The sequence below is a fragment of the Camelus ferus genome, chromosome 6 (assembly GCF_009834535.1).
Source record: "Camelus ferus isolate YT-003-E chromosome 6, BCGSAC_Cfer_1.0, whole genome shotgun sequence".
Lineage (NCBI taxonomy): Eukaryota > Metazoa > Chordata > Mammalia > Artiodactyla > Camelidae > Camelus > Camelus ferus.
The window spans coordinates 11,823,596-11,839,511 of NC_045701.1; the positions used below are offsets into that span (position 1 = coordinate 11,823,596).

The 15,916-nt window shown below is 41.8% G+C and overlaps 1 protein-coding gene across 12 annotated transcripts in view; it reads left to right on the forward strand.

The window, feature by feature from the left end:
• The window catches only part of RAB27A (RAB27A, member RAS oncogene family), a 67,463-nt gene extending 53,015 nt beyond the window's left edge, over nt 1-14,448 (forward strand). For all 12 annotated transcript variants that reach the window (XM_032481143.1, XM_032481147.1, XM_032481141.1 and 9 more), the window contains 3 exons: nt 1,058-1,161; nt 6,030-6,153; nt 12,094-14,448. In XM_032481143.1, coding sequence (XP_032337034.1) covers nt 1,058-1,161; nt 6,030-6,153; nt 12,094-12,292 — 427 coding nt within the window. In that variant the 3' untranslated portion in view covers nt 12,293-14,448. The remainder of the gene's footprint in view (nt 1-1,057; nt 1,162-6,029; nt 6,154-12,093) is intronic.
• The last annotated feature ends 1,468 nt before the right edge of the window (nt 14,449-15,916 follow it).

A 15,916-nucleotide genomic window follows, 5' to 3' on the forward strand; every position in this document is an offset into this window, starting at 1 on the left:
AATTCCAAGTATCAGATTATTTCACTCATAACTATTTTGGTATGTATCTCTGAAAGATAAGTACTCTTTTTGTAAAAACACGGATTAGAAGTATTTGAGAAAACTTACAACAGCAGGTTAGATGACAAATTCTTACCAGTATTTTCTTCCTTGGAGCCTGTGCCTGTCAGTTGCAGACTTTGCATAAAGGCGAAAGAAGAGAAAAGCGACTCCTAGAAGGAGAGAGGGGAGACGGCAGGGTAAAACCTTGGTAGAGAGAGAGTCCCAAGAAAGGGTAGAGACTGAGTCAAGACACCCTCCACCTTAAAGCCAAAGCAGTGGTTATCAGAGAGGAGAAATCGTAAGTCATAGGTAAATGATAGAGACTGAATTTAAAAGGTCACAGAACACATAGTGATGTCACGTCAAGCCAAGCTTTCACAGGACAAGGAACACACACACAGCAAGCACCACCGCTTTTGGTCTAAATAACTCTGAATTGTACAATAAACTCTTGCCTGAGATAAAGGGGTCATAAGCTAGTTCTTGTCATCCCTGGCAGGCTAAGTTTTCAAATCACGTGGTCTATTAACACAGAAACTTATGTAAGTGATAACTAACTGTCTTTTACACATTTGGAATATTATCATGTAATTTGTTAGAAATTTTTTAAAAAAATTCCACAGATCATTTTTATCTTAAAAGAATGATTTCAAAGTATATCTTTTGATGGTTGTTGGCATTTTATGAAGTCTAGATGTATTTTCAAATATTCTTTCTTGCTCTAGATGCCTATTTACTATATTTCGTAAGAGGCCCAATATAATTGATTATATACATAATTTTACACTGTTGAAAGCATCTATTGATATAACATTGTGATTCAGTAAATGTGGTGTAACTGAATTACACCTGCATAACGTGCTATAATGAGACTTTACGACAAACAGTGGCATGTTGTTAAACATCTGATTTGTTACTGATGAACTATTTTAAGAGGCTGAGGGCACTGCTGGCAGCTTTATATTTCAAGAGTGGGGCCGTGGTTCAGGTGACCGATCTGTTCTCATGTTCCTAGGTTTCGTAGCTTGACAACTGCATTCTTCAGAGATGCTATGGGGTTTCTTCTGCTTTTTGACCTGACAAATGAGCAAAGTTTCCTCAACGTCAGAAACTGGATAAGTAAGTTTTATTTTTCCCTGCTTCTTCCACTCCCGGCAATAAACTCCCTCTGATATTCTATTTCTGCTGTAAGTTGTTTTGGAGGGCCTCCTAATACCGTTTGAAGGAACAACGCCTTTGGTTTTGGGGCAAAGATAACTGAAATACTCTGCTTTCCCCAGTAATGCTAACTTTCATTTGTTGTACACCTTGCACTCGAGATGCAAGGAGTGCTTCCTGTGTAATCTCTTAATCAGTCTTTTCCACAGACGGGCCTCTTGTCCCCATTTTATAGATGGGGAAATAGAAGCCTGGACAAGCGCTAGCAAGTACTGTACCATCCCAGGGTTTAAAGCAGATATTACATTGATCCTTTTGAAAGCTTAATGGATCTTACCCTTGGCTCCATGTCTCTTCTGTGTTTCGAGGCCCACTGTCTATTTTTAGGGCCAGAGCATTTGCCTGGAGGATCTTGTCACAGAAACCCCTAGAACTGCATTGCCCAAAGTGGCCCCAGCACGTTATATATGAACCTCCATTTTGGCTCTTTGGAGACATCCTGATCTCTTAATGATTGGTTAGGAGCCATTTAAAATCCTGCTTCTTGACCAAACGAAACATTTCCCTCTCTTGGTTGTATTAGTGTAACCTTGGAGAATCTATGGGGGAGGGCTGTGATGTTCAATTCTTAACATCCAAATCTTTAAAATGAAAACACTATTTCAAAACACCTACTACTTAAAAATATCTCGGTGTTTTGGTATTATGAAAGGGTAATGAGCTGTGGGTTTGAAAGTAGAAAACCTTATTTTTAAAAAGGTGAGCTTTTTAGTAATATATGTAGTGCATTGTGGTTTCCAAGGCATTTTCACATACTTGGTGTCTGATCCCCACGACCGCCTGGTGAGGAGATGCAGGTGGGTGATATGTCCTTATTTTAGGAGGAAGACGCCGGCCCTTACAGAGTAATAGACTTGTCCAAGGACATGGAGATTTTGGCTCTCAGTTCACTGGCCCTTTATGCTCTTTCTCAACTAAGTGGATCACTCAGAGTTGATGAGCTATTTAATACTTTCAATATAGGTTCCCCGATTTAGTTACGCTTACTGGGCTTCGCTTTAAGTGCCTGGCTGAGTCACACACCTCACTCGTTCCCCCACGGTGGCTATTTCTAGTGTCTTCATCTCCTTCCTTGCTTATGATCCTTTCCTTTGTATCATCGGAACAAATTCTGGGGCTTTGTTAAGTCCAGCACTTCATAGAGATTGTTGCTGGAGATGTGTTCATAGAATATTAGCATTGAAAGATCATCAACCCGCCTATTTTTCAGTGGCAGGAACCGAAACTCTGAGTCATTAGATAAATCTTGTCCATCAGGGCTTTATAGCTAGTTAGATGAAGAACAAAATCATGTGAAATTATGGGTATGTATGTATTTTATTGTGTTTTCCTTATAGTGTGAAAGAATCCTTATTGTCCAGTTAGGTGAAGAAAACTTATACATATAGAAGATTTTATGTCTTCAATGGAAAGTATTCTCCTCCCCCCATACTGTTTTGTTTTGTTTTGTCTTGTTTTTTTTAAAGGTATGATGTTCAGGGGAGGGTATAGCTCAGTGGTAGAGCATGTGCTTAGCATGCATGAGGTCCTGGGTTCAATCCCCAATATCTCCGTTAAATAGATAAATAAACAAACAAACCTAAAAAACAAGTATGATGTTCAATGTCAAAGGTGGTAATATCAAATCTTAATTAGAACTAAAAATTTGTTAATTATCTATACACTTTATTTTTCCTCTGCCTGTTAGTGTTTTGAGTATTACAGGGATCATTCTTTTCGTCTGTTTTTGAGTCAAATAATGTACATCCCAGTGGCACATAGCAGAACAGAGGCAGTGTTGCATTAAGCAGGTAGCTGACTCCTGGGTGCTGAAGGCCTGGGGAGCGGAGAGCAGGTCCGCACCCTCTCTGTGCTACTCAAGAGCTGCATCACAGTCCTTTCTGCCTTGACTCCAGATCTCTCCGTCCCTTCTTGGGAAGGGGCTCAGAGTCTAAAGGTGATCCCTGCTTAATTTAGGAGACTGAACAGAGAGCTGTGTCCTCTGGGCCTGAATTTGAAACCTGAAAGGAAGCAAGTGGTGTCGTATCACTCACCTGTCTTCCTGGAACTTGATAAGCAAGTCACACCTGTGGTCCTTCCTCAGTGGCTGCACATTTTGTATGGAAACTCTAAAGGAGCCTGAATTTCCAAACTTTCCTTCTGTAGCCTCACATACATGGTAGATGAGCCCAACAGCTATCTTTTTACATATTTTTGCCTTTCTATTTTTATTCCTATCTTATTCCCTCTGTCTAAAAAGCCCCCCCCACACCCACTCCCATTTTCTTAAAAAATTAGAGTTCTGCTTACTCTTTAATATCTGGCAAAACATGACCCCTATGGAATTTTCTGTGATCTTTGTTGGATTAAATTTTTTTTATCCTCTTAACTCCTATCACATTTTGTGCTGTTTCTCAGGTCCTTATCACATAACCATCTCGAGTTGTAGTTATTTATGTATGTGCTTTTTTCCTTAGATTTTTGAAAAGAATTTATTAATTTACTTTTTATATAAGTAATTCACAGTCTTTATAGAAAAATTAGGAAAAAGTGGAAAAATCAATTATCGTACTTCCCAGACGACTCAAAATAAGCACTATTAACTATTATTACTGGTAATAATAGGTGATATTACCGGGGCTTTACAAAGCACTTCTAAATGCTTTGTTACATTAACTTAATGGTTCTCAATTGTGAGCATGCATCTCGATCACCCAGGGGCTTGTTAAAATACAGATTCCAGGCCCCAAACCCAGCATTTCTGATTCAGTAGATCTGGGGTGGTACCTGAGAACCTGCATTTCTAACAAGTTCCCAGGTGTTGATTAGGAGGCTGGCCCATGGATCTGATCTGAAGAATCAGTGAATTAACTCATGTAATTCTGACCTCATCTCTGGGAAGTACCATGATTATCAGCATTTCCAGATGGGGAAACTGAGGCACAGAGTGGCCAAGTAACTTCCTCAAGGCCACACAGGTAGTAAGTGGCAAAGCCCGGATTCAGTCTTAGACTAAACCCTGGGTCCTGAGCTGGTGCTCATAACCATGACACTGGACATACATAATGTTGACAGAGCACAGAGCCTCTCTGGAGACCAGAAAGGTTTCACAGGAGAGGTAACTGAGAGGGAGGTCTTAAAGGAAGCTTGGGGAGTCCCTGAGGAAGGTTGTGTTTGGGTTTTCAGGGGTGTGGGGGCAGCTTGTGCAGCAGCCTGGAGGAAAGAAAGGATGTGGCTGTTGTTGAAAATGCCAGGCAGTTTGGTCTTCTCTATATAGGCCTCCCCACCCCCACCCCCTGACTGTTCCCTTGAGGGCAAAGGTCAGTGCCCTGAAATTCTACAGCAAGTTTTCAGGCCTATGTTATTGCTCAGTGAATGCTTGCCAACTTGACTTGCTCGTGATAAGATATAATGAACATGACTTTGTAATGAGGAACTAAAATGTCAAGACTTTTCTAGTTAACCATGATAAATAAATTGGGTGGGGTATACCTCAGGGGTAGAGTGCATGCTTAGCATGCGCAAGGTCCTGGGTTCAATCTCCAGCACCTCCATTAGACAGACAAACAAACAAACAAACAAATAAACTTAATTACATTCCCCTCCCCCAACAAACAAACAAAAATTAGGCCATAAATTTTGGAGTGTGTCTTATTGTGAAAGTTTGGGTTGCTTTACTTTCATTCTGGGGAGTGATGAGTAAGAAATAAGACTTTATTTTCCTTCTTTGGGAGATGAAACTCTTTAGCTTCACTGAAGTTCTTTTGATTTAATTATTTTTTAAAAAAATTGTGCCTATTTACAGGTTTTCAGATAAAAAAACAAAGCTATGGAGTAAGCATTGTAGTCTCTTGCTTCTTGGTTTTGGTGACAGAATTGTTGTTTATTCTGGGTTTTCTCTCTTCATTTAATCCTATACTTTGCTTGTGTTAGGTATGCTGATTCTGCCGTAGGGTGATAGGAAAATGTGAAAAACATTTCAGATAGAAATAGGCTAGTTTACAGAAAGAAAAAGAAAAATACCATAAGATGTCGCTTATATGTGAAATCTAAAAAAAAGAACACAAACAAACTTACTACAAATCAGAAACAGACTCACGGATGTAGAGAAGATACTTATGGTTACCAGGGGGTAAAAGGGGTGGGAAGGGACAAACTGGGAATTCGGAATTCGCACCTTTGGGGAGTGATGGAAATGTTAGCTGTCTTGATTGTGGAGATGGTTTACATCTATCAGAATTCGTCAGAGTGTACACCTGAAATATTGTGTAGTTTGCTGTACAGGAATCATACCACAATAAAGGTGTTTTACAAAAAAAAGAAAAAAAAAGAAATAGGCTAGTTTATAGAAAGACACTTCGTTTAAAAATGTCATTGTAGTAGAGAGCAACTATATGAAAAACAGAGCTGTAAGATTAGCTGTAAGCTCTAGGAAATCCTCCAAGTGTTTTTTTCAAATGGCCTTCATAAAGAAGACAGCTTCGTTGTGGGTGTGTGTGGGTGTGTGTGTGTGTGTGTGTGTATGCACTTTTGGAGGGATAGCGAATTCTCCCATTCCCCTTGGATACAAATAAGCTGGGATATGTGTGTAAGGACAGGAGTAGTGTTACATCTCTGCCCCATCCATTTAGTTTTATAGATTAGGTTATTGGTGGTTTGAAAGTATTATATCGGTTCCTTATCTGTATGTCCATTTACAGTTTCAGTGCACTTTTGCATATATTGTCCACTGATCATATAGATCTAATTACTTACCTATAATACATTTTCTTATCTTCTGACATTAATAGGCCAGCTGCAAATGCATGCGTATTGTGAAAACCCAGATATAGTGCTATGTGGAAATAAGAATGATCTGGAAGACCAGAGAGTGGTCAAAGAGGAAGAAGCCAGAGCACTTGCAGAGAAATACGGGTGAGCATTTTTGCGGCGGGTCTGCAGAACGTGTTTCCAGTACAAACACCAGCATGTGAATAGGTAACAAAAAAGGTGAAATTGAAAAATTAAAACACTCAGCTGCAGGCCTTGGCAGGTGTCACATACCTACTTTGTGTATTAATATTATATGATATGGGAACGATAGAGAAAGCATTGGGTGAGGGCCTTCACTCAGTTCTTCAGTGCCGTTTTCTCAGTCTCTTGGTTTTTGAAGAAAGACAGCTTTGAAGGCAAATGCCCAAGATGCAAGTAGGAGATGCCCTGGATAAGGAAATCCTCTAGATTCAGGGAGGAAACTCCAGAGCCGGGTCTGGCATCCAAGGTCTTATTGACTTTGAAATATCTATGCTGGGAGCGGAGTGTGAAGATCCCCTTTGGTTCAAGCTGTGTTTTTGTGGTTGAGAAGCAGCTGAATACTTTTCGTCCTTGAGCTCTGGGGATAGGATCGCAGCAGCAGCGTTAACTGGACAGGAAAGAAGGGTTCAGCTGCCACTAAAGTGTCAAAGGCGCCTCTGCAAAGCAACTTGTGCTTTGCTTTCTTTCCACCTGTAATATAATGAGAATGCAAATGTATGTGAATCGATTACCCCTGATGTAACTGGGAGGCAGCTAGTGGGGTGGAAGGAAGGGGAGCTAGAGGTGCTGTGGTGAGCTGGCTGTCGGGGATGCTACGGGCTGGTGCCCTTCATTGTTAGCAGATCCAGGGAGGTTGGAAGAGACCCTCTCCCTTATCGTTACGTGACCACCGCTTTGTTCTTCCTTGGGCTGATGGAGGGCAGGCGGCACTAGAGGATAGCGTTCACACTGGGGAGGGAGTGGAAGGGTAGGCTGGCCAGGTGGGAAGGAGCCAGGGTCTGGGAGCTTTAAATACCTGGTCAGAGTAGACCTGACCTCCCCGGGACAGGAAGTGGCGGGAAGCCTTGGAACTCGGAGGAATGTTAAGAACATTTTCCCAGGTCTCTGTCTGGCTGCGGTAGGTGGGGTGAAATGGAGAGAGGAAAGCCTGGAGACAGGGAGGTTGCTGTGATCCGTTAGGTGGGGAGGAGCTGTCATTGTGGGAGGGAAGAAAAGGAGTAAATCAGAGAAAATATGTAGGGTAGGGCAGAACAGTATTTTAAATCTTTCTCAATTCCAGCTGGTGGGTGGGGCAGGAGGAGGGGGAAAGTATGCACTCCATCAGCTACCCTGGCTTAATGCTGGCACAGATCTGCAGTAGGATGGGAGGGTTTCATCCTGGGGCAGGTGGTGTTTAACCCTGTTAGAAGCAGGGGAAGCTTTTGACAAATACTCCCGTCTGGGCCTCCCCTGTGAGTCTCTGATGTCACTGATCTGGAGCGGTTTAACAGGTAAGATCATTGAAGAAATATACCCACATACTGTTGCTGGTGACCAGGTTCTTGTCTCATCACAGGAAGAATTCAGAGATGAGACTCGGAGGTTAAGAGAGCAATGTGAGGATTTATTAAGGGATGAGACAGTGCACTCAGGGGTGAGTGGGCGGGCTCAGGTGAGCAGCTGCCTAGAGTTTCTTTGGCAAGTTGGTTACACAGAGTGTAAAAATGAATGGACAGACTATTCCCTGGGGAGGGAAGGGTTTGGGGTCATAGTCCCTGATTTTTATCCCATCTCCACCTTTCTGAGGGGAGGAGGAGCTTTTGTCCTTATTTAGTCTGGATCTGAAGTATCATGGTGTTGGTGCATGATGGGTCCTTCTAATCTGCAAGGCTAATTTTATTGTAATGAGGGCATAATGAGCAAAAGGTTATATTCAGACACTGGAGGTTCCTGCCTTTTCCCACCTTTCTTTGTCAGCCTGTAGGCCACTTGTCACTCCAAAATGTGGGATCACTTATCAGCCCAGAGGTTCCTGCTTTTGTCTGCTGAGGGGCCCCCGTTGTTTACATGATGTAGGGTTTCCTGCATTTGGCCCCTCTCCTTTTTTGCCCAATTCCTGCCATTTGGCCTCTGTGTCCCCCTTTCTCTGCTCGTATCTAGCTGTCTGTCTGCTCTAACAGTATAACTGGATTTGTTACAGGGATTTGATTGTATGCATTTCTGGGAGCTCATTAGGCAGTCTCTGTAAAGTGTTGTTTTGTGTTTGATGCTGAAGCTTGAAGTCCACAGGGCAGGCAGTCAGAGGGGAAGATGAATTTAAAGTGGAGGAGAGCAAGAACCAGCTGGGACCCATAATGATGGACTGATGGTGTCAGTTCTCGTGGCTTCTGACCTGGGTGGTGTGGGTGTCCATCCCCCAGGAGCCAGGGCCCTTTGTCACAGAGCTAAACGCACACACCTGGCCCAGGAGTTAGGGAGGCTGCCAGAGGATCTGGGGGAAGGTGGAAAGACAGCAGGTCTGGTTGCTGGTTTGTGTCAATGAGATGAGCCAGCAGATAAGCAGCTGCTGCTTCACTTCCGCCCTCCACATCTCCCCTGCATCTCTCTGTGGTCCACCCTAGCTGGAACGGGAATTCTGGGAAATGTTGTTCAATCTTGCGGACTGACAGATGACACAGCCACCACCGGTGGGGGCTGGGCACTGGTGTCTTTTAAAAGCTCTCCATGTGATTCTTGTGAGCAGGGACTGAGAACCTCTGAGGGAGGTGACTCTGAAGTGGAGGTGATTCTGGTCACCTGATAAGCCCTGCTTCTGCCTTGAGAGGCACTTGTGTGGCAGGTGGAAGGAGGGAGGGAGGGAGGCAGGGAGCAAATACCAGGGAGGTTTCTGAAGGGTTGAAACTGGGGCTGGCTGTGTTGCAAGGGGGTGAGGAGGAAGTGAGTGATGGAGCAATGGAGGCTTGGACCCACACCATGCTTTTGGGAAGTGTGTTAGTAACATCAGACAAGTCTATTCTGCAGCATAGCATTGCGGGGCAGTCTGGACTGAATTCCAACCCCCCTCTGGGCTTCTCCAGCCCTTGGCTGTTTCCTCTGTGCTGGTTCTCACGATTCCACATCCTCCCTGGTATCAAAGAGCCGACCCTGCCTTCTGTCTGTATGGGAAGTCTGGGAATAACAGGGATTGTCTTTCCTCTGTGCCCAGCTCGTACGATCGGGGGAGTATTTCATAAGAAGGGCTCAGTGTAAAGTTTTGGAATTGAGTGAAAGTGAGGAGAAGAAATTAGCAGATGAGTTAATTGAAACAAGTGGAAAAGAATGGGAAAGGATGGAAACAGACTTCTCTTAGGACTTAGGAAGCAGAAAATATAGTTCTTTAGGCTGTTTGGCAGTTTGAGGGGAAGGTGTGATGGAAAAGTTCGGTTCACATGCATTTCACCAGTTTGACATATATGTGTAGTAACTATTTTCCCAGAGATCTTTCTTCATTTTTAATAATTGTGACTTTTTCATTGGTTGCACATTCACTACAGGACTAGATCGGTCAGTTCATCTATGTGCAAATAGCCAGAAAACAGTACAATTTATATCTTCGTATCATTTGCATGTTTGATAAACTTCCATTTTTTTGGTTGCTATTGTGCTTCCTTCTCTTGTCAATTCATAAAAATGGATCGTTGGTTCATAAGTGGTTTTCTGAAATATATGTGCATTTGGGAAAGAAAGACCATGTCTCAGAAAAACTTGGCAAACCTAATAAAAACATGGTACAGTGCAAATATGAAACATATGTGTCTGCTGGGGCAAGTAAATCTAAGAATGAGGACTTCATGCAGCAGCCAGAAATAGGGTGAATTGGATGCATGATAGTGAATATCAGAAAATTTATCTTAAGTAGACTGAGAGTCCATTCACCTCTCTTTCCTTTTTTTTTTCTTTCTAAATAAAATTTAGTTAGATTGTAACATGAAGCTCTTAGGTCCCTTCCTAACACAATAAAGTAATGCATCTGGTAAACCAATCAAGTTTCTCTAGAACAAGTGCAACATCAGTGAAATGAGTGAGTACAGGCCATTTCTGGGATTTCACGTAGTTTAGCTCAGTAGATTCCTCAGTGTCTTATATTCCTAAACTAGATGAAATGTGGTATGGATAGCTTGATCTCTGATAGTTTGATTCTCTGCAGACTTGATGACATCCTTCCTTTATACAAGAAGCAAATTAATGGTGTGTCATTGGGCATGTTTTTAAAACCACACACATGAGGTACAACTGAGCATGCAAGACTAATGTCCAAAGCTCCACACAACTCAGTAGAGGCTCTGAATTTCACTGGGCACAATCTCCCAGGTTGGAACAGTTTATACACCAACCATTTCCTGTAAATGATTGTTCACTTAGCATCCAGAAGTCTATGAAAAGCAGTGAGTCTCCGTTTTCACTTTGGTGAAAAATTTCTCCATAATTTCTGTATCCACATGTGAACCAAATATCTACAATCATTTGACAGAATCACCTGAACTGCTTTTACTCTTGGCAACCTCTACTTGGGATCTAGGACCTTCCAGTTTTCTGAAAATAAGTAAAACAAAAGATACCATCTGAATGTGGATCCTGACCTATGGCATGAACCAGATATAGATACCTCAGTGAAAAACTGCAAATGTTAATAAATGCCTCCTTCATTGATTTCAAGCTGTCCCTTTGCTCATTTTTTAATTTTAAAGTTTGTGATTTATTTTTTAAAGGCACACCAAAACTGATGTTCTGCATGTGTTCCAAAAGGCCATAAAGTTGTCGTTTACAGATTGATATCAAAATTAGCTGCCCAGGATTTTTTTCCCAAAGGTTTGGGCATACGGCTCCCTAGTACTGCTGCACTAGCGCCACCACGTGGAGAGAAGGAGCAATATCACTGCCTCTGAGGGTAAAAGGGGGACAATTGATCCTCTTGGATTTAAGCTAAGATTACTAAATTTTTGCCTAGAAAGTTTTAGGAAAAGCAAAGTATTATTTTTAGAGACTAAAAAGAGCATTTGAACATTTATGTATCACTTGCTGGATGCTAGGCTTGTGCTAAGCCCTTTACACGTATCAGAGTAACAGAGATGGGTTTTCAAGTCTCTATAAATGTAGGGAATATGTTACTGAATTCAGCTGCAGGACTCTCTGAGGTGCTAAAACAACTTCCTGTTGTAGTTTTTACCTCTAAGAGCATTTTTGGTCAGATTCCTTACTAAGTGGTGGAGATGAAATCGATATTTTGAAGAAAATGCAATTTTCTCAGCATTTCCATGACTTTATTAAGCAGAAGGAAAAATTTGGCAGGTGATTGATTAATCCCCTCACGAAGACCACCTCTAGTGTATGAAGGGTGACCACCACAAGAGGACTGATGTCTCAAGATGTTGTGAAAAGTAGCCTTATTGTTTTGAAATGATGCTTTGTGAGTTACTAAAAAATGACACCTGTACCACAGGTACTGAGATAACAAAACAAACATACTTAACGTTGATACACTTGAGGAACTCTGAAATGCTGTGGCATTTGGAGTGTCTTCCAGTGGGTGGTCCAGGCATACAGCCTGGAGCTGACAAGAGGCAAAGCCTTTGACAAGAACAGCCAGGGACCTCTGATATCTCTCTCACATCAGCGTTTTTGTTTTCATGTGCAGCAAGTGAAAGAGATTTCTCTGTTTTGGAAATCCTCATATGACATAAGTTTGGAACCAGTAGAGCCTATGGTTCAGTTGGTGACCCTGGCATCCAATAGCTGTGGATTCCCATCCTAACTCCGCTACTTCTAGCATTATGAAATCTGGCAAGTTACTTCATCTCTCCGAGCAGCAGTTTAGTTGTCTGTGAAATGGGAATAAAAATTTCCAGAAGTTTTAGATCTCTGTTAGGAATGCAGTGTCAGCTGTTTTGTTATCTTTTTCCTTTTCATTCTGCCCTGGGTGGGGAAATGTTTTTGTGGTCTTGTGTATGTGTATTCTTCTGATTTTCCAAGTTGAATGGTAAGGGCCCAGGTCACTGTCCTTTCCCTGCACACATTGTCACCCGAGTTGTTGCTTTCTTCCAGAATCCCCTACTTTGAAACTAGCGCTGCCACGGGGACAAACATAAGCCAAGCGATCGAGACGCTCCTGGACCTGATCATGAAGCGGATGGAAAGGTGTGTGGACAAGTCCTGGATTCCCGAAGGTGTGGTGCGCTCCAACGGTCACACCTCTGCAGACCCGCTGAGTGAAGAAAAGGAGAAGGGGTCGTGTGGCTGTTGAAGAGTCAAGTGAGCTCCACAGTAATGCAGGCGGCCCATGTCTGTGACCTTCTCTATGGGGGATACAGGGCACAGAGAGAGATGAACGAGCATTTTGTGCAGATGGCTTCTCACCATCCCAATCAGACCTATCAGAGAAGCAACCAGTTCAAAAATTCATTTGCTGCAGCTTTGTATATATTTCTTTAAGATTCAGCCTGGGAGTTAGGAGAACTATTTCTCATACCCAAAAGTGCCTTATAAAACCTTCACACACAGCAGTAGATCATTCAAGGATTCAGGATTTCATAGTCCCGGAACAGTGCAGTGATTCTGTTCATTTTAACTGAAGATCCTGTCACCTGCCTTAACATAGACAGGCCCAGTCTCACATTCAAGATCTTAGATGCAGTTATAAAACTAGCAGACTTGAATCCAAATTAAAAAACCCTGCTTGTACCCCAGGTGACTTTCAAAAATGCCATCTAGACCATTTGAATGTTGAATAAGAATATCCACAAACCATGGTTCAGTGGTCCTTGAGCATTAATTTATGCACGCATTCTCTGTAAAATGAATATAGGACCAATTATTGGCCATATCGACGGACCCTGGGTAAACTGGATTAACCAATTACATACTCGCTGTGACTATTGTTGGTGGGAAGGTGGTTGGGGGTGAGGGACAAGGTGGCTTCATGTTGTGTGAACAACCGAAGCGAGACTTCTGGCTCCCTGCTAGATTCCATTGCTCTCAAGGGTTGATTGTCGGGTCAGGGAACTAGACGTCTGTGGCTTTAGTTCACCGTGAGTTGTGCATTTATACCTGGCCTGTGTGCTGGCTACATCTGAGCACAGCTGGTGCTTATGCTGAAGTTATTTGTGATAAGCAAACATTTAGCTCCTTTTTCTTCACATTTATAACGTTGGGCCGGCATCCTCCGACAGCAGGTTCAATTAGCTTGTGAACCACTAATCCTCTGTCTTCACCATCAGGCTCCAGAGTGTTGACATTTGCCACTTGTTTTATTTTCACATCGGTAGAATTGAAGGAATTAGTTTCTAATTCCATAAAATATCTGTTTACTCTCTGGTGGAAGATGGATGTTTGTGTTTAAGCAGTGACTCATACTCTAGCTCAGTGTAAGACAAATGAAGTGTTCTGTAGCCCATATTTTCCATTGAGGTCATGGGCATTTACTGCATTTGCTGGATCTTGCCAAGGTCGTGTTCTCTTCTGCATTGCCAAAGTGTCTTTTTACCAAATTAAAGGTGGTTTCAAAATATGCTTCATGGCAGTTGTTTATAAAATCAAAGGGGGAAAATTCTTATTTATTAAAGTAGTTTAAGTAAAGTAGATTACAATTTCCAAGGAGCTTAATGGCTATATAGGGAGAAATACCACTCATTACGATTTAAATAAGGAATAGAAATGAATGTATTTTGTGGTGGCAAATGTTTGGCATAATGATAATTAGAAAAATACAACTGTGATGGAAAGTATTGACTTTTATTTGATAATTTTCCAATGGCTGTTTATTGAGCACCTGTCCTGCTTTTTTTTGTTTTTTGTTTTTTTGCCACTGCCTTCCCAGGATTACCTAAAAAAAACTTAGCTGGGCTTACTAAGATCTTACACATTTCTATCTTTGAAATGAGGGCTTTTGTGAATACTAAGAAGTCTTTGAGTCCCGTGCATTTGAATTGTGTATCCCAGTGAGGAAATGATCCAGACATTTCAGGCGCAGGGCCATAATCACCAGCAGTGCCTCCTAAAGTTACCATAAGGCTTAAGTGAAGTAAATTGTAATTTTATAGCTACATATCAGGGAACATTTTATATGGTTTATTTGTATTGTTAAAAAGAAGACAATATCTGTATGTTTCAGCCTATCGGGAACCAAATGAGCAGTTAGTTACAGATTCCACTGGCCTTAAACATAATACACAATTAACTGTATACATGATACAGTACACACACAAGAGCCGTCTTTAATTATTGAAATAAATTACTTGTATTCTCTTTGGAAATCATTGGTTTTAGTTGATATTGAAGTCCCACCTTTTTGTGAGTCAATGTATTTTTCTATTTACAAGCTTGTGTAAAAGTGAAGTGTATCTTCAGTGAACTTTGTGCCAATTACACGTACAATAAAAAAAAAGTGGTTTAATCTGTCAAGTTTGCATATGAACATAACTTCATTTCCTATCACGATAAAGTTTCAAACCAGAGGTCATAATACTAAAGGAAACCGAATTCAGGGACACAAATTCCATTACGTGCTTGATGAAGGACCAGCCAAGACAGCATATCCTGGACAAGTAATTCAAATATGTTATCGTCAAACATTGATGGAGCGCCTACAGTGCTGTTCTCAAAACAAGGATGGTAAGGGCATGAACTAAGACTGGGACTAACAGATGAATACAAGAGACCTTGGGAAGGGTGTACTGCTTGATTGGATGATGAGGGGATATGTGGGGAGATGGACTTTCTAACCTTATTTCCGTACTGTCTACCTCATTCACTCCTCGGCAGGGATACTGGCCTCCCTGGAGCAGTCAGGTGTGTTCCTGCTTCAGGAATACTTGCTGTTCCCACTGTCTGGAATGCTAGTCTTTTGTATATCTGCGTGGCTCCCTCTCTCATCCTTTAAGACAGTTCAGGTATCACTTTGTCCAGAAGCACTTTACTGATTACCTTAGGTAAAGTAGCAGTCACTTCTCCCTCATGGCCCCAACCAGACTGTCCCCTACTGCTTTGTTACCCTGCTTTGATTTTTGTACATGTCACTTATCACCACGCATTTCTGTTTGTATGTTTGTCTCCATCCACTAAGATATAAGCTCCATGAGGACAGGGACTAAGGAAGTTTTCTTCAGAATTGTGTTGCCACTACCCAGAAAAGTCCTGGTACACGATAGATACTGAAATAGTTATTGGTGGACTGAATAAAGGACTTAAGATGCATCAGAAAGAGCTTTCAAAATAGGATTCACTACTAATGTTCAAAGACAGGAATGGAATTTGAAAATAACTTCAAAAAAGGCTCCCATGTAGTAAGTCTGTATTATATCCCTTGTAAAAAGAGAAATTAGAAAATCTGAGAGGTACATTCTGATCTTTTGAAGTTGATGTCAGCATAGCTAACAGTCTACTGAAGCAATGTTCAGTAAGGCATATTTTGTTTGCCTTTTAGAACTTGGAAATCTCTATATTGTTTTTCTACTTTTGGCAGTACCGGTGACTATGTAACTGGAAACCTCTCCCAATGTAAAGCACTTAGATAATGCTGGATAAAATATAATGAACATTTTTTTAAAATGAACTGCTGATCTCTTGAGAAAGTAAAGGAAAGCCAGTAAGAAGGAAACTGGCTACTCACCTGTTGAGCCTAAAGCAAAGCACTGAGTGAGCTCAGAGGCTGAGGGAAGAGTCTCAGATGAAGCCTTAAGGTATGGGACTAAGAACACAGGTAAGGGATGTGGCCTCTGACACTGAAGGTAAGAGGGTGAAGCTGGGTTATCATGTTGGTGAGACGGGCAGGACATTTCTTGGTCAAGTAGCAGGATAACACAGAGTGGGGAAGGAACTGTGTTAAGAGCTGGGGAAGACTGATGAGGCGCTTCTGTGATTGCTGGGGGGT